The sequence below is a fragment of the Rhinolophus hipposideros genome, assembly GCF_964194185.1.
Source record: "Rhinolophus hipposideros genome assembly, chromosome: 4".
NCBI lineage: Eukaryota > Metazoa > Chordata > Mammalia > Chiroptera > Rhinolophidae > Rhinolophus > Rhinolophus hipposideros.
Genome location: NC_138050.1, coordinates 15,898,917 through 15,918,836, shown reverse-complemented (window position 1 = coordinate 15,918,836; position 19,920 = coordinate 15,898,917). Strand labels below are relative to the sequence as shown.

Here is a 19,920-nt window from a genome sequence, read left to right as displayed (position 1 = left end):
TAGAAACACCAAGCTAACTGGAATTTAACGGGTGCTGGAAAGCATTATCTCCCTTTGTGCACAACAGTTAAGCTCTGCAATTATTTCAGCCAAAATTTTTAAGGTTTTCAGCCAAAATCAGGCTGCTTAATCTAAGCCATAAATTTACCTGATTTCCCATCAGTGACAGGCCATGTTCTTTAGAATAATAACCGTTTTGGACTTGGGAAGTATCGTATGAGATGGGAAGTGGCAAGCTGAGCACTGATACAGTGCTGCGGCCTGGTCTTAGGGACAGCCTCCTCCCAGCCAAGGTCAGCACTGTGACATGTGTGAGCAACAGGCAAATTTTGGTGCTCTTCGATCACACCAACTCAGCAAAGGTGGGGAGAATGCCCACACTAGAGTGAGTGAGAAAGGTTTCTTAAGATCAGATGAAATGAAATGACTCTTAGCAAGGCTAAACAGATGTAATACGTGGTAGACAGATTTTATTCGTGCCTAACACCTTCATGGAACTTTCACTGACTTCAAAATAGCTACAGGGAAAAGTAAGAGGAGGGGAAGGCAGAAAGAAAAGAGGTAAAACTCGGTTTCCCCAAGTACAACATCAGTGGCTGTCATTCTCTTGTTCTCATCTTTCTGTTGTCACAGGTGGTGTGCATATCTCTGCTCTCCTCAGGCCCTACCTAGTTGGAAAAACAAAAAACCATAAGAAAAATTGATTTTCCAATCTTTAAGAGAAATTAAAATCTCTTTAAGTGGTTTAAATAAATTACTTGAAAGTCTGTATGTTTTCACTGAATGAGAATACATTTATAATTTTGACTGTGATTTTGAGAATTCTTTTTGTCAATAAGCACATTTCCAGAATCTAAGAAAACATGAGAATTCTATATCTGTACCAATCTGCTGTAACTAAACTTAACCACATTTTCTAGCTTCTAGATAAACATTACATGCACTTGTCATTTTAATATCTCTCCTTTTAAATAAAAATTGCTTGTTAAAACTCTTTCTCTTTTGTTGATGATCCATTTAAATGTATTTTTAAACTCTGCTTTAAACTTCTGCTTCCTTTTTCTGTCACTTTTTTAAATTAAACATTAGCTGACTGACTTCTACAGCAATATAAAGGTATATATATTTTCCTGTATATCATTTAATATGTGTAAATAAATTTTTTTCTCCCCAAGAAAAAAAGAATAGTATTTCTATCTTTGGGTTGCCTTTTGTGTATGTCCTGTATGTTTAATTGCTATACTCATTCTAAAAAGAAAGGCACATAGAATATGTAAACAGACAAAGGAAAATTCAAATTGATAAATGTTTTCAGCTCTGTTAATTAAGTTGCATTCTTGAATGATAGTCGAATGAGAAACGAAATGTTTGCTTTTGGAAAATTGTTGTTGTGCTAAGCATGTAATTTGAAATTGTAATTTCCTAATTTCTCACAGGACTCAAAGGCTTACTACCACCTGCTTGAACAGGTGGCTCCAAAGGGAGATGAAGAAGGTATCCCTGCTGTTGTTATTGACATGTCAGGACTAAGGGTAAGGCCGTGTTTCAAGCTGTGTTTAAAGAACATGCTGCTGCCTGTGTGTTGACAGTTCCATTGACCTGTATGACCCTGACTCTGGGGTTCTATGAGTGACATCTCTGCTTAAAGCCATTAAAACTATTAAAACCTGTTAACAGTTTTAGGTGATAATTATGGGAAACTGAATCTGGAAAAAAACATTAAGGAAAGAAAGAAATTAATACCAATTAAATGCCACTCACCATGCTAGGCACTTCTGTATATGTCCCATCATTTGATAAGCTCTCCAGCACCAAGAAGTATTATTACTTCCATTCTTATGTACCTAAGTATTATTTCTGAAAATAGATGGGATATTTATACACATAAGTAAATTCTCACTTTAGTGATAAAAAAAATTGAGACTCAAAATGGTTAATTAATAAGTCCAAGATCATATAACAGATTACTGGAAGTTATTTGATCCAAGGCTGGGACTCTTTTCTTCTAGTAATAATAAAAAAGAAGAATCCCCCACTTGCTGAGTTTCTCCAGTATACCAGATACTCTGGGAGGCGTGTGGTATACACAGCCTCTAATCCTTGCGAACATCACTAAGGTAAGTGTTAAACATAGCTGAGAAAGCTGAAGGTCAAAGAAGCTAATAATTATCTCATGGCCACAGAGCCGTACCTAGTACAGCAAGGATCTAAATCCAGGATGGCTCCAGGTTCACTCAGCCACAATCCTGCCTCACATCATCATTGAGGGCAGTGGGAGAACAGGACTGGGCAGGACCGTGTGAGTTCTTAGAAGTATCTGGTTTGGAGCTTCGTAAAGCAGTGAGCACAGCATGGGTGTGACTGTTGAAACTTCAGTTTTGCCACCACTTTTATATTGACCTTGAGAAATCGCCTCACTTAATATCATGAGAGTTAAATCCAATGAGTTCATTTTAAAGTTAACGCATTCCTGAATGAGAAGTAAAGCTCATGAAATGTATAATGTGTAATGTTCTCTCGTAAAGAATCATAGGAAGAAATAATTCCAGTTTAAAGTTCTGTTTTCTGAAAACGGGTGTTTTCCTAGGCTTTTGAGAGCTTTAAGGACAGTGAGCCACAATTCAAAACTTTAGTCTTTTAAGAGTCTGCTTACAAATGACTGGAGTTTCTCTAGAACTACTTGAATAGACTTTTAATATGTTCATGAGTGGTTCTCAATATGAAGTCTGAAAAAGCCAAATTGATGTTATATATTTATTAGTGACATTGGTTATCTTAAGTAACTCATCACGTTTATTTTGTTTAAGTTGCAAGTATACCAATTCAGTATGAGATAGGTAGTTATACTAATCAGAAATTGGCAGAGGTAAATATCTTTGATGAAATGAAAATAGGAATATAATTTGTTATTTAATAAACAAACATTTTGGTAGATAAAATCTCATGAAGTCTGTGCAAGAAATAATAAAAAGTAAGCTAAATAGTTAGTTGAAAATAATTAAGATCCACTTAAACAATAAATTGTAAAATCTACTGAATATCTTTAAAAATAGGACAATGCACCGTTCATCTGAAATGGTTCTGTACAGAGATGAGAGGACTCAATCACTTACCTTCTGAGATTCCTTTTACTTGGGGTCAAGTGAACATCAGTAATAACATGGTGTTATTAAGTGTTTGTTTGAAGTTGAACACTAAGGGTTTCAGTAAGATGCCCATTTCTTTTTCTGCTAGCCACATCTATTTTGTGTACGGCGAGCCCTGACCCAGTCTTGACACATCCTTTTTCACTGTAGGAGAAAGATGACATCCAGAGGGCAGAGTGCATGTTGCAGCAGGCAGAGAGGCTAGGCTGCCGGCAGTTTGTCACAGCCACAGATGTTGTCCGAGGGAACCCCAAGTTGAACTTGGCTTTCATTGCCAACCTCTTTAATAGATATCCTGCCCTGCACAAACCAGAGAACCAGGACATTGACTGGGGTGCTCTTGAAGGTAAGTGGAAGTCAGTTGATGAAGAGTTCGGAAAAACATTCACAATTCTAGGCAATTCAAAATCACCTCCAAAGCAAATATAAACCAGTCACATGTCAGGGAAGATTTGCAAACAGGTCATCCGTTCTCTGTGCATAACAAAGAGAATCAATAGTTTAATCAAGTCAGTTACAAGCAAGCAGGAATAACCAAGTACTATTATATCACATCACTTACACATAGGCTTCACCCATTATCAGAACAGTTTTAGGGACGACAGTGCATTTAATTATTAGATGAACTAATCCTGAGTTCCAAAAACCTGATTTATGTACTTAATGAACTAGTGTTAATTCCTAGAGGCAAGAAACTGCAGCCACTCATCATCTAAATATGATATTTAACTATACTAGGAGGTGCTCACTGAGGTTTTTATTTTTGTTTTGTTTCTTTGAGTTGGGTTAAGGGAGGCACACAATTATATTTTGAGGCAGAACCCCTGACAGTTGTATTTTGGAGTTTAATGCCCTAAAATTGAACCAAAAGTGGATAGCTTTAGTCAGTTTCTAACAGGTAAAAGTGCCAGAGATGTTTATGTTTTTTCCCATCATGAATTAGTTCCAATATTGAAGCAGAAATATCAAAACAAAATTAATGTTAAACGGGTGCTCCCACTTGCAAAGAGGGTGGCACACACTAACCGCCATGGGGACAGAAGATCCTGCACTCAGGACCCTTATGGAACTTGCCCAATGTACCTTTTCATTTGACTGTCCATTTGTATCTTTTACAATAAACCAGTAATAGTAAATAAACTGATGATAAATTTTTTAAAAAATTAATGTTAAATGAATATTGCCAAAGGAAGCAAATCCAGATTTAAAGTATTAGTTGATCCTTTTCTGCAATGTTTCATTCTCACTGGAAATGCACAAATCAATCCAAAAAAATCAATGCAAAAATCAAGCAGTGTTCCAACACTGCTGCATTTGTATTGTTTGATAGATTGTGGTCAGGGGTCCATGCATTTTGTTGACTCCAAATATATATATATCGGGCCCTCCAATCACCCATTTCCAGCGACCTCTAGAGCATCTCCCTTTGGGTCCTTCACTATCACTTAAAATTCAGCATATACAAAACGGAATTGATCATTTCTCCTTCCCCCACTGACTTTCTACTCTACCCTGCATCCCATTCGCTCTTGTTTAGAAACTCTCCATTTCCATGAATCATACCACTTTTTTCTCTCCAGTCATCAAAAACCCTGGACTCCACGTTGATGTCTTCCTTTTTTTCACCCCTAAATGTATTGAATCAGCAAATACTAATAATTCTTCCTACACCAACTATTTCTGTAGGTTCAAGGGACCTATTCCTCCATTCATCAAGCACTTGAATGTGCCCACATGCTAGTGTCAAACACAATCTATCCCCTCCGCACATTTCATTTAAATGAATATTGCCTTACATTGCTTCTGCACACTGCTGCCAGGCGCAGCACAATACTGCGGTCATTATATTTCTGCCTTGATCAAGAATTTATTAGAGTAATTTTTAAAAAGAGCCATAATGACTGGCATTGTCTGATATATCAACCCAAATGTGCTATCTGGCACTTGAAGACCTCTGATTGTGGTTCCAGCCACTGGTTGGCCTTATCTCCACATGCTAAACAACACACATGCCCGAAAAGTCAACTCCTGATGCTTTTAATAAGACCTCGCCTGTCACTCTCTTTGTGTTCATATTTACACTCTCTCCTACTCCCATCCCTTACCACCACCACCCCAAATCTTCTCCCCTTTCCTCTTTACTATCCAGATTTTACTAGCATTATAAGGTAAAGCTCAAATTCTACTTCCTCCAAAGTTAGCCCATACTGTACTCTCCCCCATCTCAACTCAAATAGCAAATGTGTCTACCTCATATATTAGCCCTCTGGCTTATATGATCTCCCTTTGATACCTAAAAGACTTGTTTTTCCAGAAAGAGTGTAAGCCTTTGAGGGCCAGCCCTGAACAGTTACCCCTACACAGGATCTTGCACACTACTAACAGATGCCACAGAAATATTTGTTGAACTGAAATGGAAAAAATTAACACAGAATAACAACCCTCATCCAAATCTGTTAGGGTTTATTTAATTCTTTTTTTTTTCATTCTACTTTAGTTTTTATTTACAGCCTCTTTACATAAACTTTGATAAGGCGTATTTTCTAGGGTCCTGAAAGATAACCAGTCTTCATTAATTTAGGTGAGACAAGAGAAGAGCGGACATTTAGGAACTGGATGAACTCCTTGGGCGTTAACCCTCGAGTCAATCATTTGTACAGGTAAGAAGAATCGGGAGTTGTCCTAATGTGAGACACCAAAACCTTGAAAGATCCCACAAGATTTCAAATACTGCTATGGTGTGTAATTCTCTTCACAAAATGTGTGTATCTTGGTGAGAAAGGGGAGAAGTACCAAACCGACTTGCATATAATGGATGTTCAGCTGAAAAACTCACTTTCATATATCAGCCTTGCTGTGGGCTTAGTACAAAATCAGCAAAGGAACAAATATACTACATGTGGCCAGTCTGTGATCTGCTCACAAACAAGCAAAACAATAAATGTTAAGTTTGTGGTCGTCTCCTATGCCATTTGTTAGAGCCATATTTCTTTTTTCTGGAAGCAATATATTTTGGCTGAAGTGCCTAGGGAGTCTTGTGGGGAGACCTCAAGTAAGTTGCCTCAATGTCTGAGTGAGAGTTTATTCACCTCAAAAGATGGAGCTGCTAATCGCAATTTTCCCAAGTTGTGAATGTTCCTTGAGTTAATATGTAAAAAAGTGTCTGGCCCACTGTAGGCCCTTCATCAGTGTTGACTATCTGAGAATTCTTTTGTGTTTGTTTTTGTTCAGTGACTTATCAGATGCCCTGGTCATCTTCCAGCTCTATGAAAAGATTAAAGTCCCTGTTGATTGGAACAGAGTAAACAAACCACCATACCCCAAACTGGGGGGCAATATGAAGAAGGTAAATAATGACTCCTCTGATGTTCCAGTAGGCAGGTGAAGTCAAGCTGGCAAGAGCACCCTGTGAATACCTTATCAGGAGACCAAACTTAGATAAGTAGTGTTTATCTAGGGATTAAATTATAGTAGAGCAATCAGAAACCTAAATAGTCTTATCAAAGTGAGTCCACTGTTTCCGTTGATTACTTATATGATTCCATGTCAAATGTCTTTAAATATTATGATGTAAAAATGCTAATTAATTAGAGCAAGCAGGGTTGCTTTTCCCCCAGCAGGATCCTTATTTTAGTTTTCTAAAGAATTGGAGCTTGGTACTGACAGTTTGACTTGTACAAATAGTTTGTCTAATGTCAACACCATGGGAACACATTGTTTTATAGAAGTAGCAATGGCATTGGCACAAACATTTCCCATCATTTCTCATCTCTGTGACTCTTAATGATCTATGTGTAGTCACATGTCAGTCCACTACGTGCACATAGGATAAAGAATCCAGATTGTCCATGTCAATCTCTATGAGTTCAGCCATTTTAGGAATATTACGGACAGATACCTGAGCATGGCTCCCTATTTATGTAGTGTGATATAACCGTGAAACTGTTTATAATGATGAATTCATTTTGGTTTTGCACTTAGAGAACACTATGAATATTTTTTGGTGGAAATGAGAGGTTCTATTTAAGAAAAGATGGAGATTTCTTTGACTGGTTTAGAATCCTATAATTACAGAGCCAAGAGAGATGAGAGATCATTTAGTTTGACCATATTTATTTCATTTTGTGTCTTTATTTTTATTACCTTATTTTATCTGGGATTTATCACTGTAGAGAACATTATATCAGATTGTTGTCTTTCCTCTTTATTTACAGCTTGAGAATTGTAACTACGCAGTGGAATTAGGGAAGAATCAAGCTAAGTTTTCCCTGGTTGGTATTGGTGGACAAGATCTCAATGAAGGAAACCGCACTCTAACATTGGCCTTGATTTGGCAGCTAATGAGAAGGTAATGGAACCCAGGCGAATGGCTTTTTATTGAGTGTATTATTAACCTAGGAAAATACTCGCAAATTTTTTGGAATGTGTTTAATCTAGCAAAACTACATTTTAAGCTAAACTTTAAAACAAAGAGTGTTGTGTTTTTTTTAATTTTTCCTGTTAATTTATTCCTTTCAGTACTCTCAGTTTTGTTTCAGGTATTGTGAAACTCTTACTAGGTTCATAAATATTTTAGATTTTTTCGTCCTCTTAATTAATCACCCCCTTTTCATTATGAAATGACTCTCTTTATTCCTGGTAATATTCTTTTCTCTGAAATCTTTTTGTGATATTCATAGAGCTACTCCAGCTTCCTGTTAAGTAGTGTTAGTGTGGCATATCTTTTTCTGTCCTTCTACTTTTAATTGATTTGTGTTAATAACAGCCTTATTTTTTAAAGGGCTTTTCAAAATAAGGGGGAAATACGTTACATTAACCTATATATTTGCCATTTCTAGTACTCTTCTTTCTGTGGTATAGATCCAGATTTCTAACTGACAGATTTCTACTCAAAATATTTCTAATAGTGCAGATCTGCTGATGAAGAATTATTTCAGCTTCTACATGTCTGAAAAAGTCTTTATTTCATTTTCATTTTTTAAAAGTATTTTCCCTGAGTGTAGCATTCTAGTCTGATAGTTTTTTCTCAAAGATAGTGTTTCTGTCTTTTGGTTTGCACTGTTTCCAATGATAAATCTGTTGTCATTCTTATCTTTGTTCCTCTATATGTAACATGTCTTTTTTCTCAGACTTCTTTTGAGATTTTATCACTGGTTTTAAATAATTTCGTTGTAATGCTTTGGTGTCTCTCATGCTGTCTCTCAGGTTTGTTGTGCTTCTTGAATATGTGGGTTTATAGTTTTCATAAAAAAATGGAATAATTTTGGCCTTTATTCCTTCAAATATGTCTCCTGTACTTTCCCACTCTGTTTTCGGGAAACTCCAGGTACACATATATTTGGTCTTTTGAAGTTGCCCCAGAGTTGATTGATGCTCAATTCATTTTTCTCCTCTGTTTCATTTTTTTCTCAGTATGTTGCATTTGAGATCATTTCTATTGCTTTGTATTCAGATTCATTACTCTCTTCTGCAATGTCTAATTTTCCATTATATATTTATGCTAGACGTTATACTTTTTATGTATAAAAATTTGATTTAGGTCTTTTTGGCATCTCCAATACTTTGTCCTCTACCTTCTTGAATATATAGAATATAATTATAACAACTTATTTCTTGGTCTGTTTCTATTAATTGATTTTTATCCTCATTATGGCTCAGATTTTCCTGCTTTTTGCATGACTCCTAATTTTTTAATGTCTATAAGACATTGTGGATTTTACCTTGATGTGTGCTGGATATTTCTGTTTTCCTTGAAATATTCTTGAATTTTGTCCTGGGATGCAGTTAAGTTACTTAAATGCAAGTGATCCTTTGAGGGTTACTTAATACCTTAATTAGTCTTGAGCTAATTTTGTATGTCAATAATGAGATCATTTCTTCTAAGTACTTTATTTGATGCTCCATGTATCATAAGGTTCTTCAACTCTGACTGGTGGAAACCAAATTATTTCCAGCCCCAGGTGGCTCCAAGAATTGTTCTGCCCATTCATTTCTGATAGTTCTTTTCCCAGCCTCTGGCAGTTTCCTCACATGTATGCACAGAGTTGTACTTAGCTAAAGACTTGAAGCAAACCCTCTGGAGATTTCTGGAGCATTCTTTCTAGATGACTCTGTCCTTTACAGGCATGTCTCTCCTCTCTGGTATTCTATCCCACAAATTCTAGGCACCTTGGCTTCCTTGAGTTCTCAACCCCTCTCCTCAACTCAGGGGGACCTCCGTGCTCTGTTTGGGTTCTCTCTCCCTGCGCAGCAGACTGGAAACTCTCCACGCAATAAGCTAGGACAATCTTGGAGCTCACCACGTTTGTTTTCCTTCTTTCAGGGATCACTGTTTTGTGCTTCCAGTTGTCCAATTTCTGAACAACAGTGTTTCATATGGTTTTTCACCGTGTTTTAGGTGTTTAAGGCAGAAGAGTAAATCTGATCCCTGTTACCCCGTCATGTCAAGAAGCAGAATTTTCTGTTCTGCTAGTTCTTTAAAAGAAAACTTTAGATATCTTTTAGAGCTGAGTATAAACTTGATTAATATGAGAACTTTATGATGATATTAGTAAACAATAGTGGAATGTAATAAGATACACAAATAGAAAATAAATTGTAAGAAAAATAAGCAATTTTTGGTACACAAGTATTTTTAGAAGAATTTTAGAGAGCAAATCTGTAAGTATAAAATAGTTTCCTTTTCAGTGCTTTGCTCTTTCCCCCTGTACTGAGAACTCTGACCAGGCCGAAGTCTTACATCACTTAATTAGAACCAGTGTTAGTGTGACTTAATTCATTTGTCTACCTGGAAGGAAGAAAACCACATGTCACATTATCTTATGTCTAACAAGGTCATGACAACAACAACATCTGTGGTGTCCCTAGGCACTTCAGCCTTATCCCCAAGCCACTGTCTGCAGATCCTTCTATTCATAACGGTCCTCAAAGTAATTATGTCTGTGTTTCCAGGTGCTGTCGGGTAATTAGAAGAAGTGATCACAATAGATTTCAGTACCTGATTCACATTTGCTTTATCAAGCATAGGGCTCTATTACTCATTTCTAAACTTGAAGATGAAATGCTGGTCTCATAAAACTCCTCTGGCACAGAAAACTCCAGAGCTAAAGAAACTTCAACTCTATCTTTTATTTTACTTCACGTATCTAGAACATTACTGAAAGTTTCCAAGGGCCTCAAGAATGCTCACCAGTGCATTTTCAGAAACTGTTTTTGAACTATTCTCTGTTGTCTTTTTACATGTGTTTTTAATTCTTAGCAGACTGACTTTTGATACTGATTGCTTTAAAAACCAAAGCAAAAATCTTTTTAGTTGCGAAAGTTAAATTGACTTCTGGGTTTGAATATAAAATAATCTTTCCTATTTTCTGTTTTAATGATTAAAGAAAGTCAGGCCAACTTTATTCTATTTTGAATTTCCTAATATCCGAAAATCACCTTATAATATAATCTCTGTTGTGGAAGTTTTATAAAAATGTAGCCCAAAGTAATACTTTATGGCTGGTATACATACGATAAGGTCTAGTCTGTTGCTGCTGTTGCCACCTGGTTAATAAGTTAATATTTCTTATGAACGTTTACTAAGAATTTTACATGAAATAAAGTAGAGAGAGAAATACATTACTGATGAAAGTGATGAAATGACTGATAATTATGTAAATGTCACCAGAAGGGAATTTTTTCTCTGTGTGTTGCACATTAACAGACCTATTAAATTTACAGCCAGTTCTAGCTGGAATTTATTTCATTGAATTGCACAGATATGCTAATTTGGTCATTTATTTGAGCAATAAATGGCATGTCAATTTTTTCCCCTAAAGACAAATGAGAGATGTGTACTTAAACTTCCCTTTCCCCTTCAATAGCCTGGAAATCATTCTCAAATTGGAAAGCTGGCAAATAATGTGTGTATAAATTTGGAGACAAGAGCCTGAAACAAGCAGGCTGCTGGCAGACAGTGCTGATTAGACTCCAGCAAATGAACAGAGTGGCAAATGAGGGGATTCTCCCCAAATCATACAGGCTGTGGACAGTGAATTTGGGATAGGTTCTTGGGAAACCGAACACCAAGATTTGTCCTTCTGGTTCAAATGTTAAGTAAATCAAACAAGTGTTGGAAGGCAGGAAAACAAACAAGTAATGACCACAACCCGTCCAGTATCACGCACGCACATGTCATAAACCCTCTTTTGTTGAATGAGGCACTGGCCGAAGCTGGAGCTCTCCATGCTGTTTCATTTTGACAAAGGGCTTTTCAGCACAGCACAGTCTGGCAAACCAGTGGTATTGGTGTCTCGTCTGGAGAGTTCCATTTAATAGTAGCACAGTTGCCCCCAAACATGTTTGATGATATGGAATATTTCACAAGGAAAATCGTAGGTAGACACAGGCCAAATCGACTTCTGTTTTAAATTTTGGATCTACAGTTAGTGCTTAGAGTTGAAGCTGGAACCTAATTCTACCCTTTCCTCCCTTCGTTGTTACCATTGTACTTATAAACAGTTATCTGATGCCATTTTGAACCCCTTCCTCTCCCATGAGATGGCAGAAGGACAACTCTGTGCCACCATGAAGAGTTGTTCTCAGACCCCTGAAAGCAGTCAGCTGCCTCCACTATTTTCTGCACCTAAGTTTCCCCGTCATTTAGTGGCATCAAAACACACTGTGTCTGTCCACCTGAGAGTATCAACAAAGTAGGCTTGGACTCTTGACAAAGAGAAGTGAGAATTCAGTCCTGAGATGAGTGAAGCTGCTAGACAATTAAACTTAGTTTGTTTTCATCAGGCTATATATATTTAGACATGACCTAAAGAGGCAAGCACTAATCTACCATTCCTTAATGAGTTTACTAGGCAGAGATCCTTAAATGTTATAGTAGCTGCTAATAACTGAATACACATGCTAACTATCAAGAAACAAGTAACCAGGTATGTCATAAAACATCATTACCACAAACAAATCAAAACTAGGGCCTTTTTCCAAACTAGGGACATTTTGAAAATCTACCTGGACCTTATCACATTTGTACTCATTAGTCCTTGCTTAGCATTTTGGTCCCATTTTTGGGCCCAGACTAAGCATCACTCATTTGACTTTCTCCTTGCTTTCTCTGGGAAAAGGCATTCTATTTATTTCACCCACCATTCCAGTCCTCCATTTACTGGATGCTGAGTATATACTAGGCACTCTGCTAACCCCTGAAAACACCATGAACAGGGTGAGGGACTCCATCTGAGGGGACATGGTAGGCAGACAGAGACGGGAACATCAACTTCATCAAAAGTTCTGGGCAACAGGTTGGAACTAAGTGTAATAATGATTGATACACAGTGTGGGTGGGGAAAACAATGCTTGAGCTAGGATTGTTCAAAGAATTAGAAATCATTTGCCAGAGAACATAGCTGAGTCACCGAGGGAAGGAGGCAGGAGACAGGAGGATGTACGTGTGGTGAGGGAGCTGCTGCTCGTTCTGGGAGGTGGAACATGAGTGTGTGTGTCCACGAGGGGATAAGCCCGGGAAGAGAGGAGGGAATAAGGAATCAGAGACCTACTGAGAAGAGACACTAGGGCCAAATTGTAAAGGGCCTCATGTGCCATTCTAAGAAATTGGACCTGTATTCTGTGGGCCATGGAGAGTCACTTTAAATGACATGACCAGAACTGTACTACAGAAAGGTAATTCTATGAAGAGGAGAGACGGAACAAAAAGGAGCCAGTTGATTTAAGGGCATATGAGGAGGTATACTTTGAGAGGACTTTGATATCAGATTGGTGAACATGAATATCTATAGATATAGATAAAGATATAAATATAGATATATATCTGCAGAAGCCCTTTTCATACCCACCTACAATGATGGGAAGGTGCTATAACCTGGAGGAAGCAGGGCATCACTCCTATTTCAGAGATTAAACTTGCAACCCATGTGGAAAACTGTGGGATAATTGTGTTTTTCGTAGAAACAATAAGTGGAAGAGGACACCCGAGGGATTATGTAAGCAGAATCCAGGTACCCCACTGGAGGGTGACCTCACTTAGGTAGGCCCTCCCTCCAGATGGGACTCAATGGCAGAATACTTCAGTTTCAGAGTGCACAGCAGCATGCTGAAACCCTAGCCCTGAAGGTCTTTCACGGGGAATTTGACCCTCTTCTGCAAGCATGAACCTTGAGGCCAACAAACCTGCCCAACTGCTTGGCTTTCTGCGGTGGATTTCCCCTTTCAGAGGGAGTAGCTTTAGGAAATGGTGAATCTTCTCTGTTCCATGAAATTTTTGAAGCACTTTCTTAAAAAATGTTTTCCAAACAAACCCAGTTCTCATAACAGTATGTATCTAATGCGATTCTTACTCTCAGATCGGAGATTAACTTTGGTTTCTATTTTAAAGTGAACTTCAGGATAAGGTATTCCTAATATTTCTACTTCTACGATAAGAGAAGAAAACTCTCTTGTTTTTTCCCTTCAATATTTTGGCTACTTGGGCTTTCCTAACATTGAATTTGTCCTTGATTTTTATGGTTCCTTTAAAAAAAGTATTACTGGTTCAAATCTATTGATTTGCTTTCTTTTCCTTGCTTCTTTTCTCATCTGCATTCTCTTCCTACCCAGAGCAATGACAGTGCTTAGAAGGAGGTATTTGCTCTGCATCTCACTCTAATAACCACAGAGATACATTTTAAGTTCTTCTGAAAGGAACTAATATATGTATATTTTATTTTCTCCCCTCACTAAAGTAGTGGTATCCACGTTATCTTCTGTGACATACCTAGAAAGAGAAGAACATTATCTACCCTAGCTACTTCCTGTGATACTGAATTCTTTAGCAACTTTTCTCCAGCAATTATTCTTGATTTTTGTTCAGGTACACACTGAATATTCTGGAAGAAATTGGAGGTGGGCAGAAGGTCAATGATGACATTATTGTCCAGTGGGTGAATGAAACATTGAAGGAAGCAGGGAAAAGTTCATCCATCTCTAGTTTCAAGGTAAAATTTTTAGTTACTGCTTGTGATCACCTAAGCTGTATGCTTAAAGTTATTGTTTTCTCTCTATTTTAAAGGGACCATCAGTGTGAGGTATTTGAGGCTTCCTACCCAATTTTAATTTTGCTTGAATGACCCATTGTTGTTTTGATGTTCATAAGCCATTTAATTGACAAATTTCTTTCACTTTCACCTGTAATAATTAATTTTTTAAAGCCATAGTTTTTTACACGCCATTTCAGGCATTTTCTTTCAAAGTAACATAAAATATGATAATTTTTAAATGTGCACCGCTCTATGATTCAGATTGTTAACATTATGCTGGTGAAATGCAAAATGCTGAAAGATCTCTTATGTGGTGTTTTCTGAGAAAAGATAGTAGTTGTGTACTTGTATCCAAATCCCATTTTTATTAATAACAGCATTATCTTTTGTTAAATTTCTTAACTCATGTTTCACACATTAACTGATTCCTTCCTCAAGAGACCTGTGCACGGATCCATGTTATAATGTTTGTGCCATCTTAACTGCATTTTCTGGTTTAAAGGTCAAGATTATCAGGAGAGACTCCTTCAGAGTTGTAGTAACAGGGTCAGTGAGGCATTCATCATGATATCAATCCTATGCTTCCAAATCAAGAAAAAATTAAAATCTCTCCTCACCAGAAAGGGCAGAAGGTATCTCTGGGTGGGGCTATACAAGGAGCGCCCACTCCCAGTGAGCTCATCACAGATAACAGCCACCTCTATTCCCCCTCCAACTTACCATTCAGTCTGGATTGCTGAGCAGAGGTAGGAGCGAAGGCTGGTAACAGATGTGAGCAAGTTCTTCCAGAAAGAGATTTGGAAAGATGCTGAAGAACAGAGGAGAAGGGCACGCTCCATATGGAATGTGCTCTGAGTACCACGGTCTCATTTGTAGTGTCTCATTTCATCTTCACAGGCATTGTGAAGTCAGCTTTCCTGTTTTCCTCATTTCATAGGAGAGGAAACTGGAGCTCATGTAACTCCTGCAGTTAGGGCTCGTGATTGCCAGTGACGGTCCATCAGTGAGAAGAAAGCATCTTTTACCTGCAGCTGAGGTGGTAGAACAGGGTGGAGCTACAAGTCACCTAACCATTACTGTGAAGTTACTGGTTAAGTAGCAGAGGGGTGTATCTCTCTGTAAACAGCTGCCCCTGAAGCCCATTATGTTCTCCTGAGGCTTCTGGGGTGTTCTTATGAGGATTCCCTCTTGGGAATGTTTGACAATTCTTTTGCTCCTTGTTTCTCTCTGGGCTTTCTCCTGTCGGCTCACTATGTGATTTCAGAATTGATCCCATAAGAGGACCACAAAAGGAAAATTTCAAATTAACCCCGCATTGCTTTTAAGTGAAGCCTTTAAAAAAAAGAACACAATCCACTTTTGATTCACCACTGTGGAAATATTCCTCAACCCTCCTCACCTATCAATGCTGCAAGTTGCTGGCCATTTCTCTGCCTGTCAGCACCTTCACAAGATTGTGGGCAGAAATAGGAAAGAACGTGAAACTCAAATCTCTGCATTTTGCTTCCCTTGTGCTTCTTCACCAAAAATTTCTGTAGAGATAAAAGATCAGGATAATGGTGGAAATTAGATTATGATTATATATTGATTTTAATTTTGTGGTAGTTTTTGTAGTACCTATGAGTAAATAAAAATGGACCCATTATATTTTTTAAAAATATTATTCCACCTATACAGAGGACCAGTGCTAGAGACTTAGCATCTTACAGGTGTCCTGTGCTTTGTTTCTTGCTTGGAATTCATCCTGATTTGGACCCTCAAGGTATGAAGTGTTTGGACTTGACTGTGCTAAGGTGGAGACAAGCAGTTGCCTCTCCATGTCTTCACTCACAGGTCCTCGAGAGAGGAGAACCGATGGTGCAGAGTTTTATGTGTTCACACCTTAGAAACATTCACAGCTCTAAGTGCGACCATCGAAATGTTTATAAATGCCAAAGAGTGAGCCCAGGATTTTAATTCGGAATACCTGGGTTCAAATCCCAGCTCCACCACTTATCAGCAAGTCACTTAACCTCAAAAACTGCCTTTACTAACTGTAAATTGAATTTGGATGCCCACATCTGTGGCAACAAGTGAATTAACTTACTAAAAAGTGCTGAACAAAATGTGAGACATCAACAAATATTAGTTACTGTCATTGCATTTAATCACATAATTGCCATCACTGTCTCCCTGGACCTATGGATTCTTTTCTTTCCTTGAGGTCCCCAAGAAAAGAGCATTTACTGAAGCTCCTATCCAACTGAGCCCTTATCACTATCCCTGCCCATTACCTCTGGGATGTCCCCCCAAAATGAAGCAAGGTTTCTTCTAATTGGTTTCCCATTTCTGGTTTCTTTTTTAAGTCATCCCTTCCTCTACTCATAACCAGTAGTTACATTAAACATATTATTTTTCAACCTCTCTACATTTCTCTAGTTGTGCTTCCTTTCATTCACTCACTATTTGAGATTGACTCCCTGCCCGTTGACAGAGAATGGGTTTTCTCTGCTTAGTGAGCCCAGGATGCTACTGATTCCTCTACAGAAACTACAGTTGATTTGAACACCATGTGCAACATTGTGGCATTTCCCAGAACAGGCTACATATATTTCATATTTTTATTTATTTATTTTTATTTATTTTTATTGGGGAACAGTGTGTATTTCTAGGACTTTCTTCCAAGTCAAGTTGTTGTCTTTTCAATCTTAGATGTGGAGGATACCTTTCAGCTTCAAGTTGTTGTCCTTTCAGTCTTAGTTGTGGAGGGCACAGCTCAGCTCCAGGTCCAGTTGCCATTACTAGTTGCAGGGGGCACAGCCCACCATCCCTTGCGGGACTCAAGGAGTTCAACCAGCAACCTTGTGGTTGAGAGCCCACTGGCCCATGTGGGAATCGAACCGGCAGCCATCAGAGTTAAGAGCATGGAGCTCTAACCTCCTGAGCCACCGGGCCGGCCCCATATTTCATATTTAAGAGGAAAAAACTACCCATCCCTTGAGCAAAATAGAAGTGATTTGGGGACATGCTGATAAAATCCACCCTTCTCTCTGTGCAGGACCCGAAGATTAGTACAAGTTTGCCTGTTCTGGATCTCATCGATGCCATTCAACCAGGTTCCATTAACTATGACCTTTTGAAGACAGAAAACCTGAATGATGAAGAGAAACTCAACAATGCAAAGTATGTAAATAAACCTGAGGTTAGGGCGGGAAGGACCCAACTGGCAACTACATACCTATAAAGTCCATTGTTTGTGCCTTTGTGCAAACACTACTTTCCCTATTGATGTTTTTTCTTCTCATGACTTGTGTCCCATCATCATTACTTTAGATATTGTGCAATAGTGGTTTAAGACTGCTAGTGTTAGAAGGAGCAAGACAAAAAAAACAGCAAAAATATTCTTCCAATTGATAAGCAAGGGCTATAGTTTCATAAAACCAATTTTCTAATCATAATCTATAGGAGATTTTCTAAATAAAGTTAGTATATGGCAGGCCTGAATATAAACAGCCTTTTTGTGAATATCCATGGATGTGAATGAACAGGGGTGGGGTTGAAGACCAGAGTCTTCACCAGCTTGGAAGCAGCTGCCATTTGCTATTCGGTGTAGAGAGTGAGGGTCAGCAGACTAAAGTCTGTCAGCCAGATTTGGCCTGTTGTATGCTTTTATAAATAAAGTTTTATTGAAACACAGCTATGCTTATTTATTTATATATTTTCTATAGCTGTTTTCCTGCTGCAACAGCAGAGCTGAGTAGTTGTGACAAAGCCCATATAGTCTAAACTATTTACTATCTGGTCCTTTATGGAAAGTTTGCTAAGCTCTACTCTAGAGAGGTATCTTTCTCAGAGCAGAATGTATTACTTTCCTAGGACTACCATAATAAAATGCCATAAACAAGGTGACTTCCCTGAAATTTAGTCTCTCTCTAAAGTGTGGAGGCTTCAAGTCCAAAATCAAGGTGTCAGCAGGCTTGTTTCCTTCTGAGGGATATAAGGGAGAATCGTTTCCACACCTCTCTCCCACCTCCTGATGTTGTTTGGTCAGCAATCCTTGGCTTATAGAAGCATCACTCCACTCTGCCCCATCTTCACATTGCCTCTACCCTGGGTGTCTGCGGCTTCACATGGCTATCTTCCCTCTGTGTCTGTGTCTGTGTCTCTTCCCATTTTCTCATAGGGATAACAGTCACACTGGATTAGGGCCCCAAACTATTCCAGCATGGCCTCATCTTAACTAATTACATCTCAAACAATCCTATTTCCAAATGAGATCAGAATCTGAGGGACTAGGGGATAGAGTTTCCATATACATTTTTGGGAAGAAACAATTCAACCCATAACACAGGTTCAGAGTTAACAAGTGACTAGTGCCCAGCAGCCCTGATATATATATATATATATATATATATATATATATATATATATATATATATATATGTATTTATTCCACAGAGGGTGTGAAAAAATGTATACACATTTTAAGAAAGGAAAAAAACTATTAAAATTGTAATACTCAATATATACCAATAACAAAAGATGAGTACAAGTCACGTTTGACTTCTGCAATTACAAGAGGTGCTCAAAGAGTTTACCATCAACATCCAGACACTTCTGATTACGGTGAACTACTACTTGAGCAACATTGACTGAAGTGTCCACTTGTATACATTTCTTTTTGCATCCCCTGGTATAGCCCAACAGTGCCCTTCCCTCTGTTCCCAATTGGAAAAGTGGGAACCTGTGTTTCTGCTATGCTGGTATTTAGCACAATCTAATGAAGAGAAGATAAATAATTACATGGCAAATTACAATAATGTGTGATGGGTGGTATACAAGGGGGAGTACAGGGTGCTATGAAGGGGACAGGAAGGAAACTAAAGCTGTGCTGAGCAAATAACATCGATGCTGAGATGGATCGGAAGGACAAGTAAGAAGGAGCTAGACAGGTGAAGGATGTAAGAAGAATACTCCAAATAGAGGAAAGAGCATGTATGAAGAACCAGAAATTTAAAAAAATAAAAAATAAAAAAAGACCTTGAGGCTAGATGTTCACGAGGGATGTGATTAGTTTTAAGGAACTTGTCCAAGGTTTTACAACAATTAAATGATTCTGCTAAGATTCAAAGTTTGACTTTAGAGCCCTGGCTCCTAAACGCTGTCCTGTAAGGTCAAGATACACAATTACTTAAAAAACGGGTAAAAGGAATTATACAAAATTCTAAAAATGCTTATGGTGGCAATGTTGTGCATGCTTTTTGAAGCTCTATTTCCTAATTTTTGAACAATTTTCCCTTTCTATATTATAATGAAAAATACATTTTATTTCATTAATAATGAATATAGAGGAAGTGGTTGAGAGATGGATAAGGAGAAAGAATGGGGATTACTCTGGCCTGATGCTCTTTTAATTTGGTCCATAAAGTATGAGTAAAGTTAGTTTAGGGGAGCAGAGCGAGTGATGGGGCCTTAGGTGGAATGGAGAACCTCTGGAGTAGTCATTGTAAGAAGTTACTAGATAATAAGTGAAGTCAATGGAAGAACTGATGGGTAATAATATGGGCTCATTTGAAAATAGATTACAACTAATAAAAATTATCTTCATATAACTATAAATAAAGCACAAATGTTCTAATATAGCTATGATTATTTTATGTGAAAATGTGTAATATAATAATCTGGTTATTCTAGTATTATAGCAACATATATAAACATATATATATATATGTTGGAATGGGACAAGGAATGAAAGAGTTGATGTGGAA

General features: G+C 37.9%; 1 protein-coding gene across 4 annotated transcripts in view; it reads left to right on the top strand.

Moving 5' to 3' along the window:
* The window catches only part of LCP1 (lymphocyte cytosolic protein 1), a 93,168-nt gene that overhangs the window by 67,453 nt on the left and 5,795 nt on the right, over positions 1 to 19,920 (top strand). For all 4 annotated transcript variants that reach the window (XM_081046620.1, XM_081046621.1, XM_081046623.1 and 1 more), the window contains exons 9-15: positions 1,437 to 1,532; positions 3,297 to 3,492; positions 5,728 to 5,806; positions 6,378 to 6,492; positions 7,361 to 7,494; positions 14,008 to 14,131; positions 17,211 to 17,335. In XM_081046620.1, coding sequence (XP_080902746.1) covers positions 1,437 to 1,532; positions 3,297 to 3,492; positions 5,728 to 5,806; positions 6,378 to 6,492; positions 7,361 to 7,494; positions 14,008 to 14,131; positions 17,211 to 17,335 — 869 coding nt within the window. The remainder of the gene's footprint in view (positions 1 to 1,436; positions 1,533 to 3,296; positions 3,493 to 5,727; positions 5,807 to 6,377; positions 6,493 to 7,360; positions 7,495 to 14,007; positions 14,132 to 17,210; positions 17,336 to 19,920) is intronic.